This window comes from Mobula birostris, chromosome 6, assembly GCF_030028105.1.
Source record: "Mobula birostris isolate sMobBir1 chromosome 6, sMobBir1.hap1, whole genome shotgun sequence".
Classification (NCBI taxonomy): Eukaryota; Metazoa; Chordata; class Chondrichthyes; order Myliobatiformes; family Myliobatidae; genus Mobula; species Mobula birostris.
Genome location: NC_092375.1, coordinates 93,936,869 through 93,957,172, shown reverse-complemented (window position 1 = coordinate 93,957,172; position 20,304 = coordinate 93,936,869). Strand labels below are relative to the sequence as shown.

Genomic DNA, 20,304 nt, shown 5'->3' with positions numbered 1-20,304 from the left:
TGTGTAAAATTATTTTATTTATTTATTTTGGAGATGCAGCGTGGAACAGGCCCCCCTGGTCTGACGAACTGTGCTGCCCAGTAACCCACTGATTTTACCCTAGGCTAATCACAGGACAATTTACAATGACCAATTAACCACTAACCGGTACCTCACTGGACTGTGGAAGGAAACCAGAGCACCTGGAGGAAACCCATGCACACACGGGAAGAACTTTCTTATCGAGGACACTTCATCAGGAGCTGTAATAGGGTCACGCTAACCATCATGCTACTGTGGTGTAGAGAGACCTATCGAGAGGTGTATGTGTAAGAAATTGTGGCAACATGTTTGTGTTTGTGTGTTTCATATTTGTCTGTATCTATGAATCAATTTAAACATTTGGGTACTCTGCCAGTGGTTTGTTGATGAGCAAGCTGAGATGGTGTTAAACAATTATCATAGTTTATTGGCGAGCTGAAAAGCATTACATACATACGCTGCATTACAATTATTTTGCAATATATTTCAAACTTATAGAAAGTAATCCTTATAAATAGTACAATATAAAAGATGAGAACTATTCCAATAATATGCATCAGTTATTTCTTACTTTATTGTATACATGCTTCCATACACAAAATACAGTTGGACACAACTTGGACAGGATCTAAATGATGGACTTCAGTGATTAAACTGGACAGAGTATGCTGCGCCAGAAGTGCCAAGACGTTTACTGCATTGCAAAATCTAAAAGAGAGCATTTTTAAAAATGTGATCAATAGCCAAATATTGGACCCATGAAAATCCTAAAAGGCCTGACATCAGCCTCAGCTGAGGCTATTAATGCCCACCAGTCACTGTCACATCTGCTAGTGAGGCTGACACTGGATGAGGAGCTGCTGGCAGATCTGTGCAGATAGCACCCAAGTAAGCTATTATATCTGGAGTTCATGTCCATGGCCAAGAACAAAATTAATTTGCTACAATGTACTCAAACACCAAGGTTCAAGGACACTGTGAAGAACCTTCTATTTGTACCATGCTTACTCTTGGTAAAGAGTTCCTAATATATCAATCGACAATGGCAGCAATTTTGCTGTCTCTATAATATAGTGCTTATGGGACTATGGAATGCTGGGGGTGGGGTGGAGCAACACAGGACTTCAACAGGTGGATGGAAAAAGTGATGGAAAACAAAAAAAACATAGAAGCTTGTTATGTAAACACTCTTAAATACTTCAGCTTGAAATGGTAAATGTTCAATGTTTCTAGATCAGATTTTCTCAGGGTTTATTAAGAAGAGGTTCCTCTCCCATACACTGGGTTCTGGGGACAGATGCATGTAACGGGCACACACACTTAGAAGCATCCGAAAATCACAGTTAAGCGCTAGAAAGTGCAGCTCAGTACAACTGCCGGTTTCCCAAAAATATCCAGAGCCCCTGATGAAGTACCTAACACCTTTTTATTATTGTCACCATTGTTTCCATGATGAGCACACTCTTCCTAACATGGCCCCACATTACTTCCTTCATCACTGCTCTCTACTCGACCATGCTGCCTGGGCCTACATCTTAGCTTCTTGTCCATCAGAAAGTGGTCACAGCACTCAGCATTCAGCTTCACACAGAGCGCAGCCTCAGTGTTCGTGGATGTTATTCAGCTCCCGGCTCCCCATTGCTGAAGGCACCCACTTTCAGCTCCAGGAATATCGGTGGTAACCTCCACTCTAGGGAAAGCTCTGGAAATGTGAAAACCACAGCTGGCATCGACCATAAGCCCAGGGTGCGAAGGAGAAGCAGCAGGACAACTTATGGACTCTCTACCTCAGTGCCAGTTACATTAGAAAGGGAAAGGTTTGAGAAGAAGGACCATCAATCTTGTAAGTCTTAGCCCTTAATATCGCTGATGTTGATGCCACTAGCTGTATAATGGTCAGTGCAGCTTGGTGAAGAGCTCAGAGTACTTGAAGCACTGGCTGACTCTAGATTTAAAGAGAGAGAGAGTGAATAAAAAATTAAGAACAAGCACCACAAGGATATTGAACCAAATACAGAGAAAAAGGCTTTTCCTATTCTGAGGCCAAAAGCTAGTAGTTTGGACAGTTTGGACAGTTGTAGTTTGGAGCTTGGACAGTTTCCTGCTTGTTCTTTTCACAGGTAAAATACAAGTGAGTGTGAAAAGTGCATTTGGGAAGAGGAAAGCACATCCCAGTTAATAGAAGGATCCTCTGCAGTATTAATGCACAGAGTGATGTTGGGTCCAATCCGTAGTTGACTTAAATTGGCCACACAAGTAGATAGGGTGATAAAGATGGTGAATGGAATGCTTGCCTTTATTGGTCAGGGCATTTAGTAGAAGTGTCAGAAAGTCATGTTGCAACTGTTAGGTTGCATGCAATTCTGGTCACCCGATTGTAGGAAGGATGTGGGGGCTTTGGAGACAATACAGAAGAGGTTCACCAGGATGCTGCCTGGATTAGAGAGCATGAGCTTTAAGGAGAGGTTAGACAGACTTGAGTTGTTTATCCAGAGTGCTGGAAACTGAGGGGAGACTAATAAAAGTTTACAAAATTATGAGCATAGGTAATGCAAATAATAGGATTCTTTTTCTCAGATTAAAAATGTCAATACTGGAGGAAATATATTTAAAGTCAGAGGAGGAAAGTTCAAAGGAGATGTGCAGGGCAAGGTTTTTTTTACACACAGTGGTTGATGCCTGAAACAGATTGTCAGGGATAGTGGTGAATGAGAAGCTATTAGATAAATGGAAATGCAGGGAGTAGAGTAATATGGATTATGCACAGGCAGAAGAGAGTTCAGCGCAGACGTTGTAGGCCCAAGGGAGACACCAGAAAACTGCAGATGCTGGAGTCTAGGGCAACAACACAATTGCTAGAGGCAGAGCCTACAGAGTAAAATGGATAGTCAACATTTCGGATCAAGGCCCTTCATCTGATCTCCAGGTGCTGTCTTACCTGTTGTGTTCCTCCGGTGCATTTTGTGTTGACAGTACACTGTGATGTACTGTTCTATATTCTACAAAGTAACAGTAATTGTGTCACCTTCATACACATTATGTGAGCATTGAGTTCCCAATTTGGTTGTGCAGTAGGCCAAACTGGTGTTAATGAGATTAGGACAAGTAGGTCAGTTCACTGATTGTAGTACACTAAAAGTATGAAGGAACAAGTTAATAATGGGGTTAGTTAGCTCTCTGGTTTGGTACATAACAGACTGGACAACATAATAACGGGCCAAGCAGCATAAGAACCTGGGGTAACAGATGAGAAGGGAATAAGACACTGGAGGGGGCAATATGTTAATAAAGAGAGACTAATAATACCCATCAGTGGGTGTGCTGTGGTGGATGGGTGCCATTCATGATGGCTGTTGGATCCTGAGGTGTTAATAATGCTGGTCTATAGCGAGCAGCCAACCTGAGATCTTTCTTACCTGAGCTGCTTATGGACCGAGAAGAACTAGAATCTCTGAGCAGTGTCTGTAGGGTTGTAGCTGGGACCCAGCCCTCTTTATTTGTATTGAGATTTCTTACGAGCCTTAGAGCAAAATAAAACCTGTATGAGCTTCACCCCTAATCCATTTTTAGCACTGAGGTAACAACATACTGATTATTGGAAACACAAAATACTCTGCAGATGCTGGGGTCAAAGCAACACTCACAACACGCTAGAGGAACTCAGCAGGTCAGGCAGCATCCGTGGAAATGATCAGTCAGGACGAAGGGTTCCGGCCCGAAACGTTGACTGATAATTTCCACGGATGCTGCCTGACCTGCTGAGTTCCTCCAGCGTGTTGTGAATGTATACTGATTATTGGGCCAGTAATCACTGAATATGGACTTACAAAGCTAATACATGCAAAGATGCTCTGGAGTTAACTCTAAAGGAACTGGAATGAATAATTAACTGTTAAACATTTGATAAAAAATCCAGCTGTGCAGCAATCAACATCATTCTTGTAGAAAAGAAACATACTAAATGGGCAAACTGATATTACATATCCATCTAAACCCCAATCCTGTCACCCTTATCTTGCAGTAGGAGAATGACATCTTCTTAGAGGAGAGGGTCACTGTAGTAGTATAATGTTGTACAGTATTATGTTCATAGACAAATTTGTGACAAACACTGTATTTCCTCCTTCAAGTGATACGTAGTTCTGATCACATTCAGACAGGATAATAAAGAAAGCAGCTAATTGTTTACATCGTGCTCAGCAATTGTATGATTTCAATCACGTGTATAAAAGGGGTCCATCAATGTTCTGGACCTGTCAGTATAAACATTTTGCATGCTTGACTAGAATTCAAATGAACTCTAAAGTGATTGGAAATAGACCATCTGAGACTGGGACCAGGAAGACCATGGATTGTTATTGAATAATGATAAACTACAAAAGGTATGCATAACTACCTTTATCAATGGAAGGGGGCTGAAAAGAGATTTGTCAATGGCTGCTTGCTTGAGATTCAATGAAGTGCACATCAAAAATGGCAACTTGGGCTGCAGTGTTTGTTATTCCTTTCATCTTCCTTCTTTCGCTCTTCCTCATCCCAAGTTGTCCTGTTGTATCATCTATGTTTGTTACTGTGGAGTGCTGTGCACTCTGTTCCTGTCATCCTGCGCTTCTACATATTGAAGGTGCCTTCACTGATGTCCAAGCATCCAAAGCACATTGCCACCATGACAGTGGTTTGCAAAGTTTCACACGCTGGCTTTGGTGATACCCCTCTTTGCTTGGGTTTCTCTTAGGTCTGCAGCCATTTTTTGTGGGCATCTCTCATCTTTGAACACTTGGCCAGTAAAGTTGCTGGAGCATGGGACGAAATTGGGGAAAGTGGTGTGCCCAGGATAAAAGCATCAGGCCAGCTGTTAGGGAGTCTTGTGCACAGCTGTATAAATGGTGTTCTTGTCAGTTTACAGACTGACTGCACATTGATGTGTTGGAGTTTGGAAGAATGGTGGTGACTTTATTTGGAGATATCAAATCCAAAAGGGGCTTAACAGGGTAAATGTTGGAATGTTTTCATGAGTGGGAGAGTCATGAAAAAGGGGACATGACTGCCAAATGACAGTCATAAATCTGGCGTGTAGAAATTTCTTCTCTCAGAAGGTAGTGACTTCCTCAAATACTCTACCACTGTGAACGGTAGAATGAGTGACCCTGAAGAGCAGCTAGCTGGCACTGCAATTGCTGGCATGGACATCTTTGGAGTACTGCATACCCTACAATAGGAGTTATGTCATTAAGATAGACAGGGTGGAAATAAGATTTATGAAGATGTTAATTGGATTGGAGGGTTTGGGTTATGAGGTAAGCTCGGTAGGCTGGGGATGTTTCCCATAGGAAGTGGAGGGTCCACTTTATAGAGGTTAATGAAATTATGAAGGGCATCAATAAGGTGAATAGCCAAAGTCATTTTCCCACGGTAGGAGAGTCCATTTAGAGGACATAGATTTCAAGTGACCGGAGAAAACTTCAAAAGTGACCTGTGAAGTGACTTGTCCACACAGAGGATGGTGTGCATATGGAAACAATTGCCAGAGGAAGTGCTAGGGGTGGGTGCAATAACAACAGTTAAAAAGTGTTTGGACAGTTACATGGATGGGGAAGTTCAGAGGGATGTAGGCCAAATAAAAACAAATAGAATTAACTCCATTAGGCAACTTGGGGAAAATTTTTGGGAAGAAAAAAGTAACAAACTTCAGAACTGAATTGAACTCATTAATATAATGCAACGGTCCCTAACCACTGGGCCGCGGACCGGTATCGGGCCGCAAAGCATGCGCTACCGGGCCGTGAGGAAATGATATGATTTGGTGATATGAGTCAGCTGCACCATATCTCTGCAATGAATGCAACAAAAACTAAATTGCAGAATAGACTGGACATACGGAACTCCCTTTGAGTATCGCTGTCTCCCATCACCCCCCGATGGGACCATGTTGTTGCAGGGAACAAGTATTCAGCCCAGGGCTCCCACTGCTTCAGCGATATTGGTGTGTTGCAATTATTTTATATGTTTATATGGGGAAAATATGTGCTGTGTGTTTAATATCCAAACGTTACTTAAAATGTTATGATGCTATTGACTTATAAGTGACTTACATAACCATATAACAATTACAGCATGGAAACAGGCCATCTTCGCCCTTCTAGTCTGTGCCGAACGCTACTCTCACCTCGTCCCACCGACCGGCACTCGGCCCACAACCCTCCATTCCTTTCCTGTCTATATACTTATCCAATTTTTCTTTAAATGACAATGTCGAACCTGCCTCTACCACTTCTACTGGAAGTTCGTTCAACACTTACTTCAAGCTCCCCTGTCCTCCCCTGATAATTGACTTATCACTATATTCACACGAGGAAAATATGCGCTGTGTGTTTAATATTAAATTCGTTAGATAAACCCTTTTAGAAACGAAATTGAGTGTATTAGCCATTTATCACCTATATTCCGGTCGTGATTAACCCCACCCCCACCCCCACCCAGAACAGAATCGCCAAAAACAATTTGTAGAAAAAAAATTGGCATATACACGCATGCACACTGGTGCCCGCTCAAGGCTTCATGGTCATTGTAGTCATTTTGGGGTAAACACAATGTACTTGACTGCTACTCTTGTTCGTTGGCAACCCTACCCCCACCCCCACCCCACCCGGTCAGCCGGTCCACAAGAATATTGTCAATATTAAACCGGTCTACAGTGCACAAAAGGTTGGGGACCCCTGGCTTAAATCACCATGATAATGTTTCTCAGGTACCTCAGTACCTTCACATAAAATTTCAAGCTGCATTCATCTCTTGCTTACACTTCCCCACAGGTACCTTTGCATCAACCACTCTCACCCTGCATCACTCCCTCCTAGCTTCCACCCCATCACAATCTCCCTTTTCCTCTCTTCACCCTTCTTCTATCTCCAATTTATTCCCAGTTCTGATTAAATGTAAACGATTCAAAGCTTAAACTGATTTTCTCATCACACATTCTTCCTGATGTCTGAATATTTCCACAAGAATGTTGTAAAGTGTGCACCAGATGAACAAAAAGCAATCTGTAGACATACCATCGTTCTTCCTGGCCCTCACAGATCAGCTGTAACATATCACCAGTGCACGCAATCAACTCATCTCCTCCTGACTTCCCAAAGTCTGCTGTAGCTGTGTACTTCCCTGGAAGCTAAAGATTAAGATTAAAGATTAGCTTTATTTGTCCCATGCTGATCAAAACACTGAAACACACAGCATCACTTGTGCCAATGACCAACACAGTCCGAGAATGTGCTGGGTGAGCTGGTAAGTGTTAACATGCTTCTGGTACCAAAATTGCATGCCCACAACTTACCATCCATAGATTTTTGGAATGTGGGTGGAAATCAGGTCACCTAGAGGAAACCCACATGGGTCACAGAGACTCCCGCACAAACTCGTAACAGACAGCAGCAGGGAATGAGTCACAATCACTGACAGTCATTGCACTAACTACTACGTTATCAAGCGGCCTTCTGCTGGTGAGAGAAATTGTCAGAACGAAGCAAAGATCAATGGCAGCAATGGGGTCTTGGGGAAACAGCTGGGCTGGGGAGAGAAGGCCAGGCTAGGGCCTGGGGGAAACGGCTGGGGAGAGACCGGAAGTGAAAGGACAGCCAGAGGAAGACAAAACAGAATGGAATTAACTGAAAAAGGTGAAATATAAATGTTTCTATTTTAACCATTAATCCCCAGTATTCTTGTTGTGTACTGTCTGTTTTGACTGGTGAGGTCATGTGAGTCCCTCTCTCTTTTGCCTTCATGCTGTCTTTGACTTCCCTTGCCAACCAGTTTCCTTTACCTTGAGCTCCCTAATTAAATCTGGTTCATTATACAACACCCTGTCCAGAACTGCCTTTCTTAGAGGGCTTAACTACAAGCTGCTCTAAAAAGCTATCTCATAGGCATTCTATGAATTCCTTCTTTTGGGATGCTGGCCATTCAGAAATTTGATGGCTGACGGGAAGAAGCTGTTCCTCAATCACCAAGTGTGTGCCTTCAGGCTTCTGTACCTCCTCCTGATGGTGGCAATGAGAACAAGGCATGACCTGGGTGCTGAGGGTCCTCAATGGTGGATGCTGCCTTTCTGAGGCATCGTTTCTTGATGTCCTGGATGCTACAGAGGGGAGTGCCCATGATAGAGCTGATTAAGTTTACAACTCTCTGCAGCTTACTTCAATCCTGTGCCGTAGTCTCCCCTCCCCCATACCAGACTGTGATACAGCCAGGTAGAATGCTCTCCACCGTACATCTGTAGAAATTTGTGAATGTCTTTGGTGACATTCCAAATCCCTTCAAACTTCTAATGAAATATAGCTGCTGCTGCCGTGCCTTCTTTCTAGCTGCAATAATACGTTGGGTCCAGGCAGATCCTCAGGAGCTCAAAATTGCTCACTTGTTCCACTTCTGATCTCTCTGTGTCTCATGTGTGCTCCTTGGTCTTACCCTTTCTGAAGTCCACTAACAGCTCTTTGGTCTTACTGGCATTGAGTGCAAGGTTGTTGTTGTAATACCACTCAACTAGCTGACGTATCTCATTCCATACGCCCTCTCATCACCACCTGAAATTCTGCCAACAATAGTTATATCGTCAGCAAATTCATAGATGGCATTTGAGCTGTGCCTAGCCACACGGTCATGGTGTAGACAGTAGAGCTATGGGCTAAGCATATAAACCTGAGGTGCACCAGTGTTGATTGTCAGTAAGTTGGAAATGTTATTTCCAGTCTGCACAGATTGTGGTCTTCCGGTTAGGATGTCGAGGGAGATACAAAACCCCAGGTTCTGGAGCTTTTTGGTCAGAACTGTTGAAATGATTGTGTTAAACACTGAGCAGTAGTCAATAAGCAACATCCTGACATCAGTATTTAATGTTAGATTTGCAATACACTTGAGATGTTAACAGCTGCTCACAGCCCAGCATCTTTGAATGTGCTCACACCATAATGGTGACTAGAGGTTGTACTTACCAACTTTCTACTTGTTTCCTCTTCACAGTCTGAAGAGTTGAGTTGGTCATCAGCACTGGACCAGCCATCATTGTTTTCTTCTGGTATATCTAGGGAATGTGACACCTTGGTCCAGCCTACAGGGTAGACAGATCTACTAAGCACAGTTTAAGATCATGAACACATATCATGATAAAGAATGTTAACAAGTAAAAGTAAATGGAACAAAATCCCTCAAGATAGATCATTAAAATTTTTACATTTAAAAATTCATTCTGAAGATTGGGGTTAACTATTAAGAAATACTGTATATTTTAAGCTTAAGTTGAATTCCAGAATTTGCTGCTCATCCCTGGAGTACCTGCATGTGTATTACTCATATCATTAAACACTAAAACAGACTTTATTTGTTCTAATTGTGTTTTCTTGTAAAACGTGTATAAGTTTTGTTTATGTACATATATTTTGTGAATGGTTCCTAAGGTTGTCATAGCCGAGGTGGTAGTGGGGATAAGCTCCCACTAATATAAAGTGCTCCAAATGGCATGCGGCTCTTAACAGCCTCTGACAACCAAGTCCAACTCTCAGCCTTCTTGTGTGACTTAGCTACTAGGCCCAGCGGAACTGTTTCTACTGACAAGAGAAGGGGCAAAGGCGGACCACTGGTGCCTCAAAACCAGTCGTTTCCGGCAGGTGGGGCTCATCAGCCTTGGATGGCAGCCCACCCAGGAGAAGGAAAACTCTGATTTTAAACCTCTGCTGCCTTGCAGCAATACCCACCCATGGGGAAGGCTTCGGGAGTAAACCCTGAGGAAGAAATCTGGAGCCGAGGTCCCCAAGGCAGTTTGATGTTGTTTACAACTTCACTTTGGCAACCTCTGTGACAACACTGGTGCCAAGCTGTATCGGCACTTGCCCTTCCCTTGGACTACATCAGTGACGTGGAGCGGGGAACCCACTGCATGGGTAACAGCCGGTTCTTTGAATCTTCCCACCCAGGCCTGCGCCCTGGAGAGGGCACAATCCACCAGAGGTGCAAATCCATGATCCCCTGGGATCGACGGCTGCCTACTACTATTTTGTGAATGCTGCTTATATGCTGTATGCCTGTGATGCTGTTACAAGTTTTTCATTGCTCTAGTACACACACATACTTGCGCTTATGGCAATAAACTTGACTTTGACCTTAATGGAACCTTCCAATAGGATCTATGGAGTCTTCAATCACAAATCATGAAAACAAAGGTCTTCATTTAGCTGTGTCTGTGATGGCTATCAATTGTTCATGTACACAATATTTTTTCCCAGTATCTCAATCAACTCCCTATTCATCTACCCTGCAGGTAATTTCAACAGGCAATTGACCTAGAACCAGCATGTCTCTGGAGTGTGAGAGGACACCAGAGCACTGGAGAAAACCACAAGGTCACTGAGATAACTGTACACAGACAGCACCCAAGGCCAGATTCAACCCATGACTGAAGATGTGAAGTTGCCAATAGGACAATGTAGCCAGTCCGCCAGTGCTTTGTCACTGACCAAGGTCAGGAGGACTGAATATTGATATCAAAGCCTCTCTAACTTTCTCTTTTGCTTTCTTTATCAGGTTTATGTGAACGTCGCCAGGTGTTGAGGGCCCAAGTTAGAGAGAGGTTGGGCAGGCTAGAAGTTTATACTTTGAATTGTAGGAGACAGAGTTGTATAAAATCATAGGGTGAATGTCATAGGGAAAGGGAATCAAAAACTTTAAGACTTAGATTTAAGGTGGAAGAGGAGAGATTTAAAAAGAACCTGAGTCATAACTTCTTCACACAGAGGTTGGTGGGCATATTGAATGAGCTGCTTCAAAAAGTGATTGTGGTAGGTACAATAACAACATTTGAAAGGTACATGGATGGGAACGTGAATAGGGAAGGTTTAGAGGGATATGGGTATCCTAGTTGGTATAGTCTAGTTGGGCTGAAGGCCCTGTTTCTGTGTGGTATTCCTCTTTGTGCAATCCATTTTATTCAACAGTCTTACCAATATGAAACATCCCTCCCAGTTATTATATATCACACTATATCTTTCACTCAGATCACTTATCAAACCATCCTATATCTTCTATCTGGGTGGCAAGGTGGAGATATACCTCTACCAAAGGAGGTGCGAGGCGTTCCTTCTCTCCACTAGCCTGCTTGGACACGGCATAGCTTGGACCTCCCCACACACCCCCATCCCCATGATTAAAAACCATAAAAAACCATAGAAAAACCATAGAAACTACAGCACAGAGACAGGCCTTTTGGCCCTTCTTGGCTGTGCTGAACCATTTTCTGCCTAATCCCACTGACCTGCACACGGACCATATCCCTCCATCCATGTATCTGTCCAATTTATTCTTAAATGTTAAAAAAGAACCCGCATTTACCACCTCATCTGGCAGCTCATTCCATACTCCCACCACTCTCTGTGTGAAGAAGCACCCCCTAATGTTCCCTTTAAACTTTTCCCCCCTCACCCTTAACCCATGTCCTCTGGTTTTTTTCTCCCCTTGCCTCAGTGGAAAAAGCCTGCTTGCATTCACTCTATTTATACCCATCATAATTTTATATACCTCTATCAAATCTCCCCTCATTCTTCTACGCTCCAGGGAATAAAGTCCTAACCTATTCAACCTTTCTCTGTAACTGAGTTTCTCAAGTCCCGGCAACATCCTTGTAAACCTTCTCTGCACTCTTTCAACCTTATTTATATCCTTCCTGTAATTTGGTGACCAAAACTGAACACAATACTCCAGATTCGGCCTCACCAATGCCTTATACAACCTCATCACAACATTCCCGCTCTTATACTCAATACTTTGATTAATAAAGGCCGATGTACCAAAAGCTCTCTTTACGACCCTATCTACCTGTGATGCCACTTTTAGGGAATTTTGTATCTGTATTCCCAGATCCCTCTGTTCCACTGCACTCCTCAGTGCCTTACCATTAACCCTGTATGTTCTACGTTGGTTTGTCCTTCCAACATGCAATACCTCACACTTGTCAGTATTAAACTCCATCTGCCATTTTTCAGCCCATTTTTCCAGCTGGTCCAAGTCCCTCTGCAGGCTCTGAAAACCTTCCTCACTGTCTATTACACCTCCAATCTTTGTATCATCAGCAAACTTGCTGATCCAATTTACCACATTATCATCCAGATCATTGATATAGATGACAAATAACAATGGACCCAGCACTGATCCCTGTGGTACACCACTGGTCACAGGCCTCCACTCAGAGAAGCAATTCTCTACCACCACTCTCTGGCTTCTTCCATCGAGCCAATGTCTAATCCAATTTACCACCTCTCCATGTATACCTAGCAAATGAATTTTCCTAACTAACCTCCCATGCGGGACCTTGTCAAAGGCCTTACCGAAGTCCATGTAGACAATATCCACTGCCTTCCCTTCATCCACTTTCTTGGTAACCTCCTCGAAAAACTCCAATAGATTGGTCAAACATGACCTACCATGCACAAAGCCATGTTGACTCTCCCTAATAAGTCCCTGTCTATTCAAATGCTTGTAGATTCTGTCTCTTAGTACTCCCTCCAATAACTTACCTACAACCGACGTTAAACTTACTGGCCTATAATTTGCCGGATTACTTTTCGATCCTTTTTTAAACAACGGAACAACATGAGCCACTCTCCAATCCTCTGGCACCTCACCCGTAGACAGCGACATTTTAAATATATCTGCCAGGGCCCCTGCAATTTCAACACTAGTCTCCTTCAAGGTCCGAGGGAACACCCTCTCAGGTCCCGGGGATTTATCCACTTTAATTTTCCTCAAGACAGCAAGCACCTCCTCCTTTTCAATCTGTACAGTTTCCATGATCTCACTACTTGTTCCCCTTAATTCTATAGACGTCATGCCAGTTTCCTTAGTAAATACAGACGCAAAAAACCTATTTAAGATCTTCCCCATTTCCTTTGGTTCCGCACATAGCCGACCACTCTGATCTTCAAGAGGACCAATTTTATCCCTTACAATCCTTTTGCTCTCAATATACCTATAAAAGCTCTTTGGATTATCCTTCACTTTGACTGCCAAGGCAATCTCATGTCTTCTTTTAGCCCTCCTGATTTCTTTCTAGTATTTTCTTGCACTTTTTATACTCCTCAAGCACCTTATTTACTCCCTGCTTCCTATACATGTCATACAACTCCCTCTTCTTCTTTATCAGAGTTGCAATATCCCTTGAGAATCAAGGTTCCTTATTCCTATTCACTTTGCCTTTAATCCTGACAGGAACATACAAATTCTGCACTCTCAAAATTTCTGCTTTGAAGGCTTCCCACCTACCGATCACATCCAGGCCAGAGAACAACCTGTCCCAATCCACGCTCTTTAGATCCTTTCTCATTTCTTCAAATTTGGCCTTCTTCCAGTTAAGAACCTCAACCCTAGGACCAGATCTATCCTTGTCCATGATCAAGTTGAAACTAATGGTGTTATGATCACTGGAACCAAAGTGCTCCCCTACACAGACTTTTGTCACTTGTCCTAACTCATTTCCCAACAGGAGATCCAATATTGCATCCCCTCTAGTTGGTCCCTCTATATATTGATTTAGAAAACTTTCCTGAACACATTTTACAAACTCTAAACCATCTAGACCCCTAACAGTATGGGAGACCCAATCAATATATGGAAAATTAAAATCCCCTACCACCACAACTTTATGTTTCCTGCAGTTGCCTGCTATCTCTCTAGGGTCACGTGAAGCTATGGGAGCAGGTGGTGGATGGTTGTCTGAGCAGCTGGTTATATCACATCCTAGTTATGCAACCACTGACCCAGGCAGACAATTTCTGAAGAGTATTGATAATGGCTGAGGTCACCTGTCTTGTAAAGTCACTGCCCAGAAGGTGGCAATGGCAAACTACTTCTGTAGAAAAATCTGTCAAGAACAGAAAAGACTATGATCACCCACATCTTACTACATGGCACATAATGAATGAACAATCTTCTGCGAGTACACAGTACCTGTCCCTTTTTCCTGTTTCTTTGGTGTGATAACTGAAGTGCTGCGATTATCAGGGCTCATAATTTCAGCTCTTCTCTCTTTCTGTGGGCTCCACAAGGCACTGGGAAAAGTGCAAAATAGAGCACATAACAATTGCATTAAAACAGATGAAAACTGGTTGTTGTTACAACACAGGCTTTATTGTTAAATCATTAATTGCTTTTCACTGCTTTAGAAAGTTTTATAGCCTGTTGGTTAAGCTGCATTTTATGTCCCCAATAGATGAAATGATGAAATCAGAAGTTTGGCCTTGTTGTTACAAGGGGCAGTACAGAATAGAGTTAGACAGAGAGAGACGAATGTACAAAAGCTCCAGAAGGATAAAAGAAAACAGGACGGTTAAACTTCAATTCAAAGTTCAGGGAGACAGTGACGCAGGTAAAATAAGAGGACAGAGCAAATATGATCACAAGTTTAACTGATGAGGTATACATGAAGAGGGTGCAGCCTCTTCTCAATGCTGATATCAAGCAGGGCTACAGGAACCTGTAGACTTGCACCTCAAAGTTCAACAACAGCTTCTTCCCCACTGTCATCAGTTATGAACCCTCCTATAAAACCCTAATTCTATGTTGGACTATATTTCCCTCAAATTGCATTCATGTTTATTTTTGTTATGCACGTATAATTTACGTTAATTTAAATTGATGTTGATGTACTGTGCTGCTGCAAAAGGTTAATTTTCATGGCATTTACACTCTCTCTCTCTCTCTCTCTCTCTCTATATATATATATATATATACACACACACACCTATGACAGTAAATGTGAAATATGACAGTGAATAATAATGAATCAACTGCTTAAAGCCACCCCATCTAATAAAAACAATAAAACAAAAATGATGTATTCCTGAGTGTCAACATCTCAGAGGATCTACCCTGGGACCAACACATCGATGCACCTTGTAAATTTCTATAGTGTATATTTCTGTAAGTAGGGAGCATTCTGACTGGCTGTTACAAAGCCTGCTATGGAGGATGATAAGATGCTGCAAAGGATTGTAGACTCAGCCAAGTCCAATGGGCACAAATATCCCCACCATTCAGGATAATTGCAAGAGGTGGTGCCTCAAGAAGGCAGCACCTGTCACTAAGGACCCTCGCATCCCAGACTCACCTATTCTCATATGACCATTGGGGAGAAGTATAGGAGCCTGAGGACACCCACTCAAAGATTCACAGACAGTTCTTACATTCTGCTATCACAACTTAGAACGATCCATGAAACTATGAACACTAACTTTTTTGCACTACTTCTATAATTCATAGTGATTATTATGTCATTGTGTTTACAAAAAAAAACATTATCAATACAGCGTGTAGAGGTCCCAACTAGAGACAGTGCAGTATTGGATTCCCTATTAAGGAATGAGATATGGCAGGTGACAGAAGTAGGTGTAAGGGAACACTTTAGATCTAGTGATCATAATTCCATTGGTTTCAAGATAATTATAGAGAAGGATTAGACTGGTTCTCAGATTTAAAGCCTTAAAACATGAGGTTGCTCTGGCAGACCAGGAGAATCTAAAGGACTTCTACAAGTATAATAAGAACAAAAGGATAGCAAGGGACAAAATTGGTCCACTTGAAGATCATGTGGTCATCTATGCATGGAGCCAAAAGAGATGGGGGAGATCTTAAATGGATTTTTTTTTCAGCTGTATTTACTCAGGAGACAGACACAGAGTCTACAGAACTGACGCAAAACAGTAGTGAGGTCATGAACCGTACGTGCATTATGGGGGGGTGGAGGGGGGTAAGTAATGTGCAGTTAGTTCACAGGGCCTGACAAAGTGACACTTTAGACCTTGTGGGAGGCTAGTACAGAAACATCTTTAACTACGGATGAGGTGCTGGAGGACTGGAGGACAGCTAATGTTGTTCGTTGTTCAAGAAAGGCACTAAGAATAAGTTGGGAAATTATAGGCAGGTGAGTCAGATGTCAGAAGGAGTTAACTATTGGAAGGGCATTCTAAGGGACAGGATATACAAGTACTGTATTTGGACAAACAAGGTCTGATTAGAGATAGTCAACATGGTTTTGAGCATGATAGATTGTGTCTAACCAACCTTATAGAGTTTTTTGAAGAGGTTACCAGAAAAGGCAGTGGACATTGTCTACATAGACTTTAGCAAGGCCTTTGACAAAGTCTCACGTGGGAGGCTGGTCAAGAGGGTTTAGTCAGTCGGCATTCAGGATGAGGTAGTATATTAGATTCAACATTGACTTAGTAGAAGAAGCCAGAGAGTGGTAGTAGAGGGTTGCCTCTCCAACTGGAGGCCTGTGACTAGTGGAATGTCCAATAGATCATTACAGAGTCCATTGCAGATGACACCATGATTGGGAATGTAGTAGACAGCAAGGAAGGTTATCAAAGCTTGCATTGGGATCTGGACCAGCTGTAAAAATGGGCTGATAAATAGCAGATTTAATGCAATCAAGTGTGAGGTGTTGCACTTTGGAAGGACAAACAAGGATAGGACATACACATTTAATAGCAGGACAATGAGGAGTGCAGTGAAATTGAGGGATCTGGGAATACAGATCCATAATTCCCTAAAAGGGGTGTCACAGATAGTCAGGGGTAGAATGAGAGCTTTTGGCATTTTGGCCTTTGTAAATCAGAATAGTGAGTACAGGAACTGGGATGTTATACTGAGGTTCTATAAGACATTGATAAGGTCAATATGTAATTCTAGTCACCTACAGTACCTACAGGAAAGACATCAATAAGATCGCAAGAGTACAGAGAAAATTTACAATGATATTGCTGGCACTTGAGGACCTGAGTTATAGGAAAAGATTGAACAGGCTAGATGTCTTTTCTTGGAAATGCAAGCAAGCTTTTTCGACTGAGGTTGGGAAAGACTAGAACTAAAGGTCATTGGTTAAAGGTGATAAGTGAAATAATTAAGGGGAGCCTGAGGGGAACTTAAACTATCCTATCCTTTGGCCTTAACAGTCACACACTTACAGATACTGACTGCAACATTTCAACAGTGAATCCAGCCATCTTCCTCAGGCACAAGTTAATAAAATGACAAGTCCCCTTAGAGACACCTCCTGATATACCCTCTCAAGTGAGCAGGGCATAGGCAGGACTTAATGCTCAATCCTGATTGGTTGGATCTGAATCCAGCATGTGGGAGACATAAATGTAGGTTCTTAGAGTGTATCTGGGACCACAAAGTCCAAAAGGGGGCAGGGCCTAAAATAAAAATTGACCAATCAGAACAAAGCCAATTCAAACTAACCAATCAGGAATAGGCAATTCAGTTCCAGCCAATCAGGATTGAGCATTAAATCCTGTCCATGCCCTGCTCACTCAAAAGGTTATATAAGAAGGTGACTCCAGGGGAATGTGTTTGAGGGGGCTGTTCTCTCTGGTTAGGAAAGGCTGGAACTGGAGTTGGCTCAACTGGAAGCTGGCTGTGTTTTGCTTGATGCGTGAAAGTGGTTTGGAACCTATTGAGGGAAAGAGAGTGGGGAAAGAATGGAAATTGCTGGGAGGGGGTTGTGTGGGTCTGGTAATGGTGGACAAGATAGGGGGGGTTGAGGGAAAGAAAGTGGAGAAGGAGAGGGATAGGGACTTGGGATCAGAGGTAGGCAGCTGGGGAGAGGTGGATTATTGTGAAGAGAGAAATAAAGGGAATGAGGAGATAGTGAGGGGTTGGATGAATAAAAACCAAGACAAAGGGAATAAAAGAATAAGAAATGATAGTGGAGAAAGCTCTGAAGGTGAGGAAGATGAACAAGCTCAGAGAGGAGGTGTTGTCATAATTAGGTTTAATGAGAAGGCTCAGGGACATATGAAGAAAATTAACCCATTTGTGCTAACAACAACTCTGGCAAATAAGATAGGGGAAATAGTATTTGCAAAAGTCCTTAATGATGACAACTTATTGGTAAGATGTGCGAATGAGGAACAACTTGAGAAAGCACTCAAGCTAAAAGAGATAGGAAAATACAAGGTGGAATACATTGGGAGGGTGGGAGCACAAAATAGTGGTTGTAAAGGAGTGATCATGGGGATACCAATGAGTATAAATATGGAGGAGTTAAAGAGGAATATCAAAGGAGGGAAAGTAATGAATGTTCAAAGACTGAAAACAACGAAGGAGGGAGTGAAAAAGGAAAGTGAATCTGTATTGATTGAATTTGAAGAAGAAAGAGTGCCAAGGAAGGTGTTCCTGGGTTTCATGAGTTACCCAGTAAGGGTGTATGTGCCAAAGCCGCTGAGGTGCTATAATTGTCAAAGGTTTGGACACATAGCTAAAAACTGTAAAAGGCAGAGGAGATGTGCTAGATGTGGGGGTGATCATGAATATGGAAAGTGCGGAACAGGAGTTCAACCAAAATGCTGCAATTGTGGAGGAGCTCATAATGTTGCATATAGTGGATGTGAGGTTATGAGATGGGAGAATAAAATTCAAGAAATAAGAGTGAAAAGAAAGATCACTTATGCAGAAGCTGTAAGAATGTCAAGAGAACAGAATAATTCTCCTAATGAACAGGGAGCAATAGGGATACAAGAGATGCAACAAAGAACAAACGACAGGATTTATGTAGACAAAATGGCTCTAGTAACATTCATTGCAGGAGTGATTAATAGTACGGCTGAGTTAAAGTCAAAAAGTGACAAAATTCAGCTGGTGGTAAAAGCAGCAGTAAACCATTTAGGGTTAGTAGGACTGACATGGGAGGAAGTGGGTGAGAACCTCAGTAATCAGTCAAGCCAGGAAGTGTCATGAGTTGGTTAATACTAATTATGATGATTCTTTTACAATGGAATGCAAGGAGCTTACTGGCCAATAGCCAGGAATTCAAGCACTTTATTAAAGAAATGGTTGTAAAACCGGATGTAGTGTGTATTCAGGAAACTTGGTTGAAACCAACTTTAGACTTTGTGGTATATGGGTATACAATGATAAGGAAAGATAGAAATCTAGGGGGAGGAGGGGGTTGTGCTATGTTAATCAAGCAAGGTATACCATATAGGGTACTGGAAAAAGGAGATGATCAGGAATACATAGTGGTGGAAGTGTGGGAGAGAGGGGAGGAAGTGGTTATAATTAACTACCACAATCCATGTAAAAGGTTGGATTTGGACAGCCTATTAAAGATACAAGGACAAAACAGACATAAAGTAGTGTGGTGTGCAGATTTCAATGCTCATAGCACAATATGGGGGGATCAGATTACAGATCCAAATGGAAAGGTAATTGAAGATTTGATGGAAGAAAGGGATTTGGTGTGTATGAATGATGGTAGCGGCACAAGGATAGATATAACAACAGGAACTGAGTCAGTGTTAGATATTACGTTAGTGTCTAATACCTTGGCTGGTGTTAGTAACTGGGGAGTTTGGACTGCTTCAACAGTAGGCAGTGATCACTACCCAGTTTTGTGTTCAGTGGGTGAAAGAGTTGAAGTAAGACCAGGTGGCGGAATCCCAAAGTGGGTGTTTGGAAAAGCAGATTGGGGTAAGTTCCAGAAGTTGAGTGAAGAAGCATTGACAAAGATTGATATTTCTGGAAATGTAGATGAATTAAACAGTCAGGTGACTTCAGCAATTATCATGGCAGCAGAAGGATCTATTCCCAGGAGTGAAAATAGGATGAATAGGAAACTGGTACCATGGTGGACAGAGGAATATTGTCAGGCTGTAAAAAACAGAAATAGAGCATTCAGGCCAGTTAAAAGAACCCATAATATGCAGCATTTGGTTCAATATAAGAAAGCACAGGCAGTGGTGAGAAGAACTATATGTCAAGCTAAAAGGGCAAGTTGGAGGAGTTTTAGTGACAAGATAGGAAGAACAACACCTGTGGGAGAGGTATGGGGAATGATTAAGAGGATGGGAGGAGATAGAAGGGAATGGGAATATCGAGTAATGATATCTGAGGAGGAAACTGCAGTCTCCAGTAGGGATAAGGCTGAGATCATGGCCAAGTCATTTGTACTGATACACAGTTCAGAAAATTTGTCTGAAGAAGGGAGAAGAAGAAGGGAAAGAATAATGAGCCAATACCCAGGTGTGTTAAACAGGAGGGAAGGAACAGATGATATAGTTGATGATCCATTTACGTTAGCAGAAATGGTGAGAGCAATAAAGAAATTGAGACCAACCTCCCCAGGGAAAGATCTGATATGCTCTGTGATGCTAAAAAATCTAGGAGAAGGAGCGCTCTTGAAGTTGCTGCATTTTTATAACAGAGTGTGGGAGGAGGGAAGATTACCAAGTGCATGGAAAG

At 42.3% G+C, this 20,304-nt stretch overlaps 1 protein-coding gene across 7 annotated transcripts in view; it reads right to left on the bottom strand.

The window, feature by feature from the left end:
* Positions 1-427: 427 nt before the first annotated feature.
* mcf2la (mcf.2 cell line derived transforming sequence-like a) overlaps positions 428-20,304 on the bottom strand; it is a 240,729-nt gene continuing 220,852 nt past the window's right edge. For 5 of the 7 annotated variants that reach the window (XM_072260875.1, XM_072260874.1, XM_072260873.1 and 2 more), the window contains 5 exons: positions 14,008-14,108; positions 9,009-9,124; positions 7,077-7,189; positions 3,438-3,541; positions 428-1,966 (listed from right to left, as the gene is read on the bottom strand). In XM_072260875.1, the coding sequence (XP_072116976.1) occupies positions 1,872-1,966; positions 3,438-3,541; positions 7,077-7,189; positions 9,009-9,124; positions 14,008-14,108 (529 nt within the window). In that variant the 3' untranslated portion in view covers positions 428-1,871. The remainder of the gene's footprint in view (positions 1,967-3,437; positions 3,542-7,076; positions 7,190-9,008; positions 9,125-14,007; positions 14,109-20,304) is intronic. The other 2 variants (XM_072260880.1, XM_072260879.1) reach the window with 2 other exon arrangements.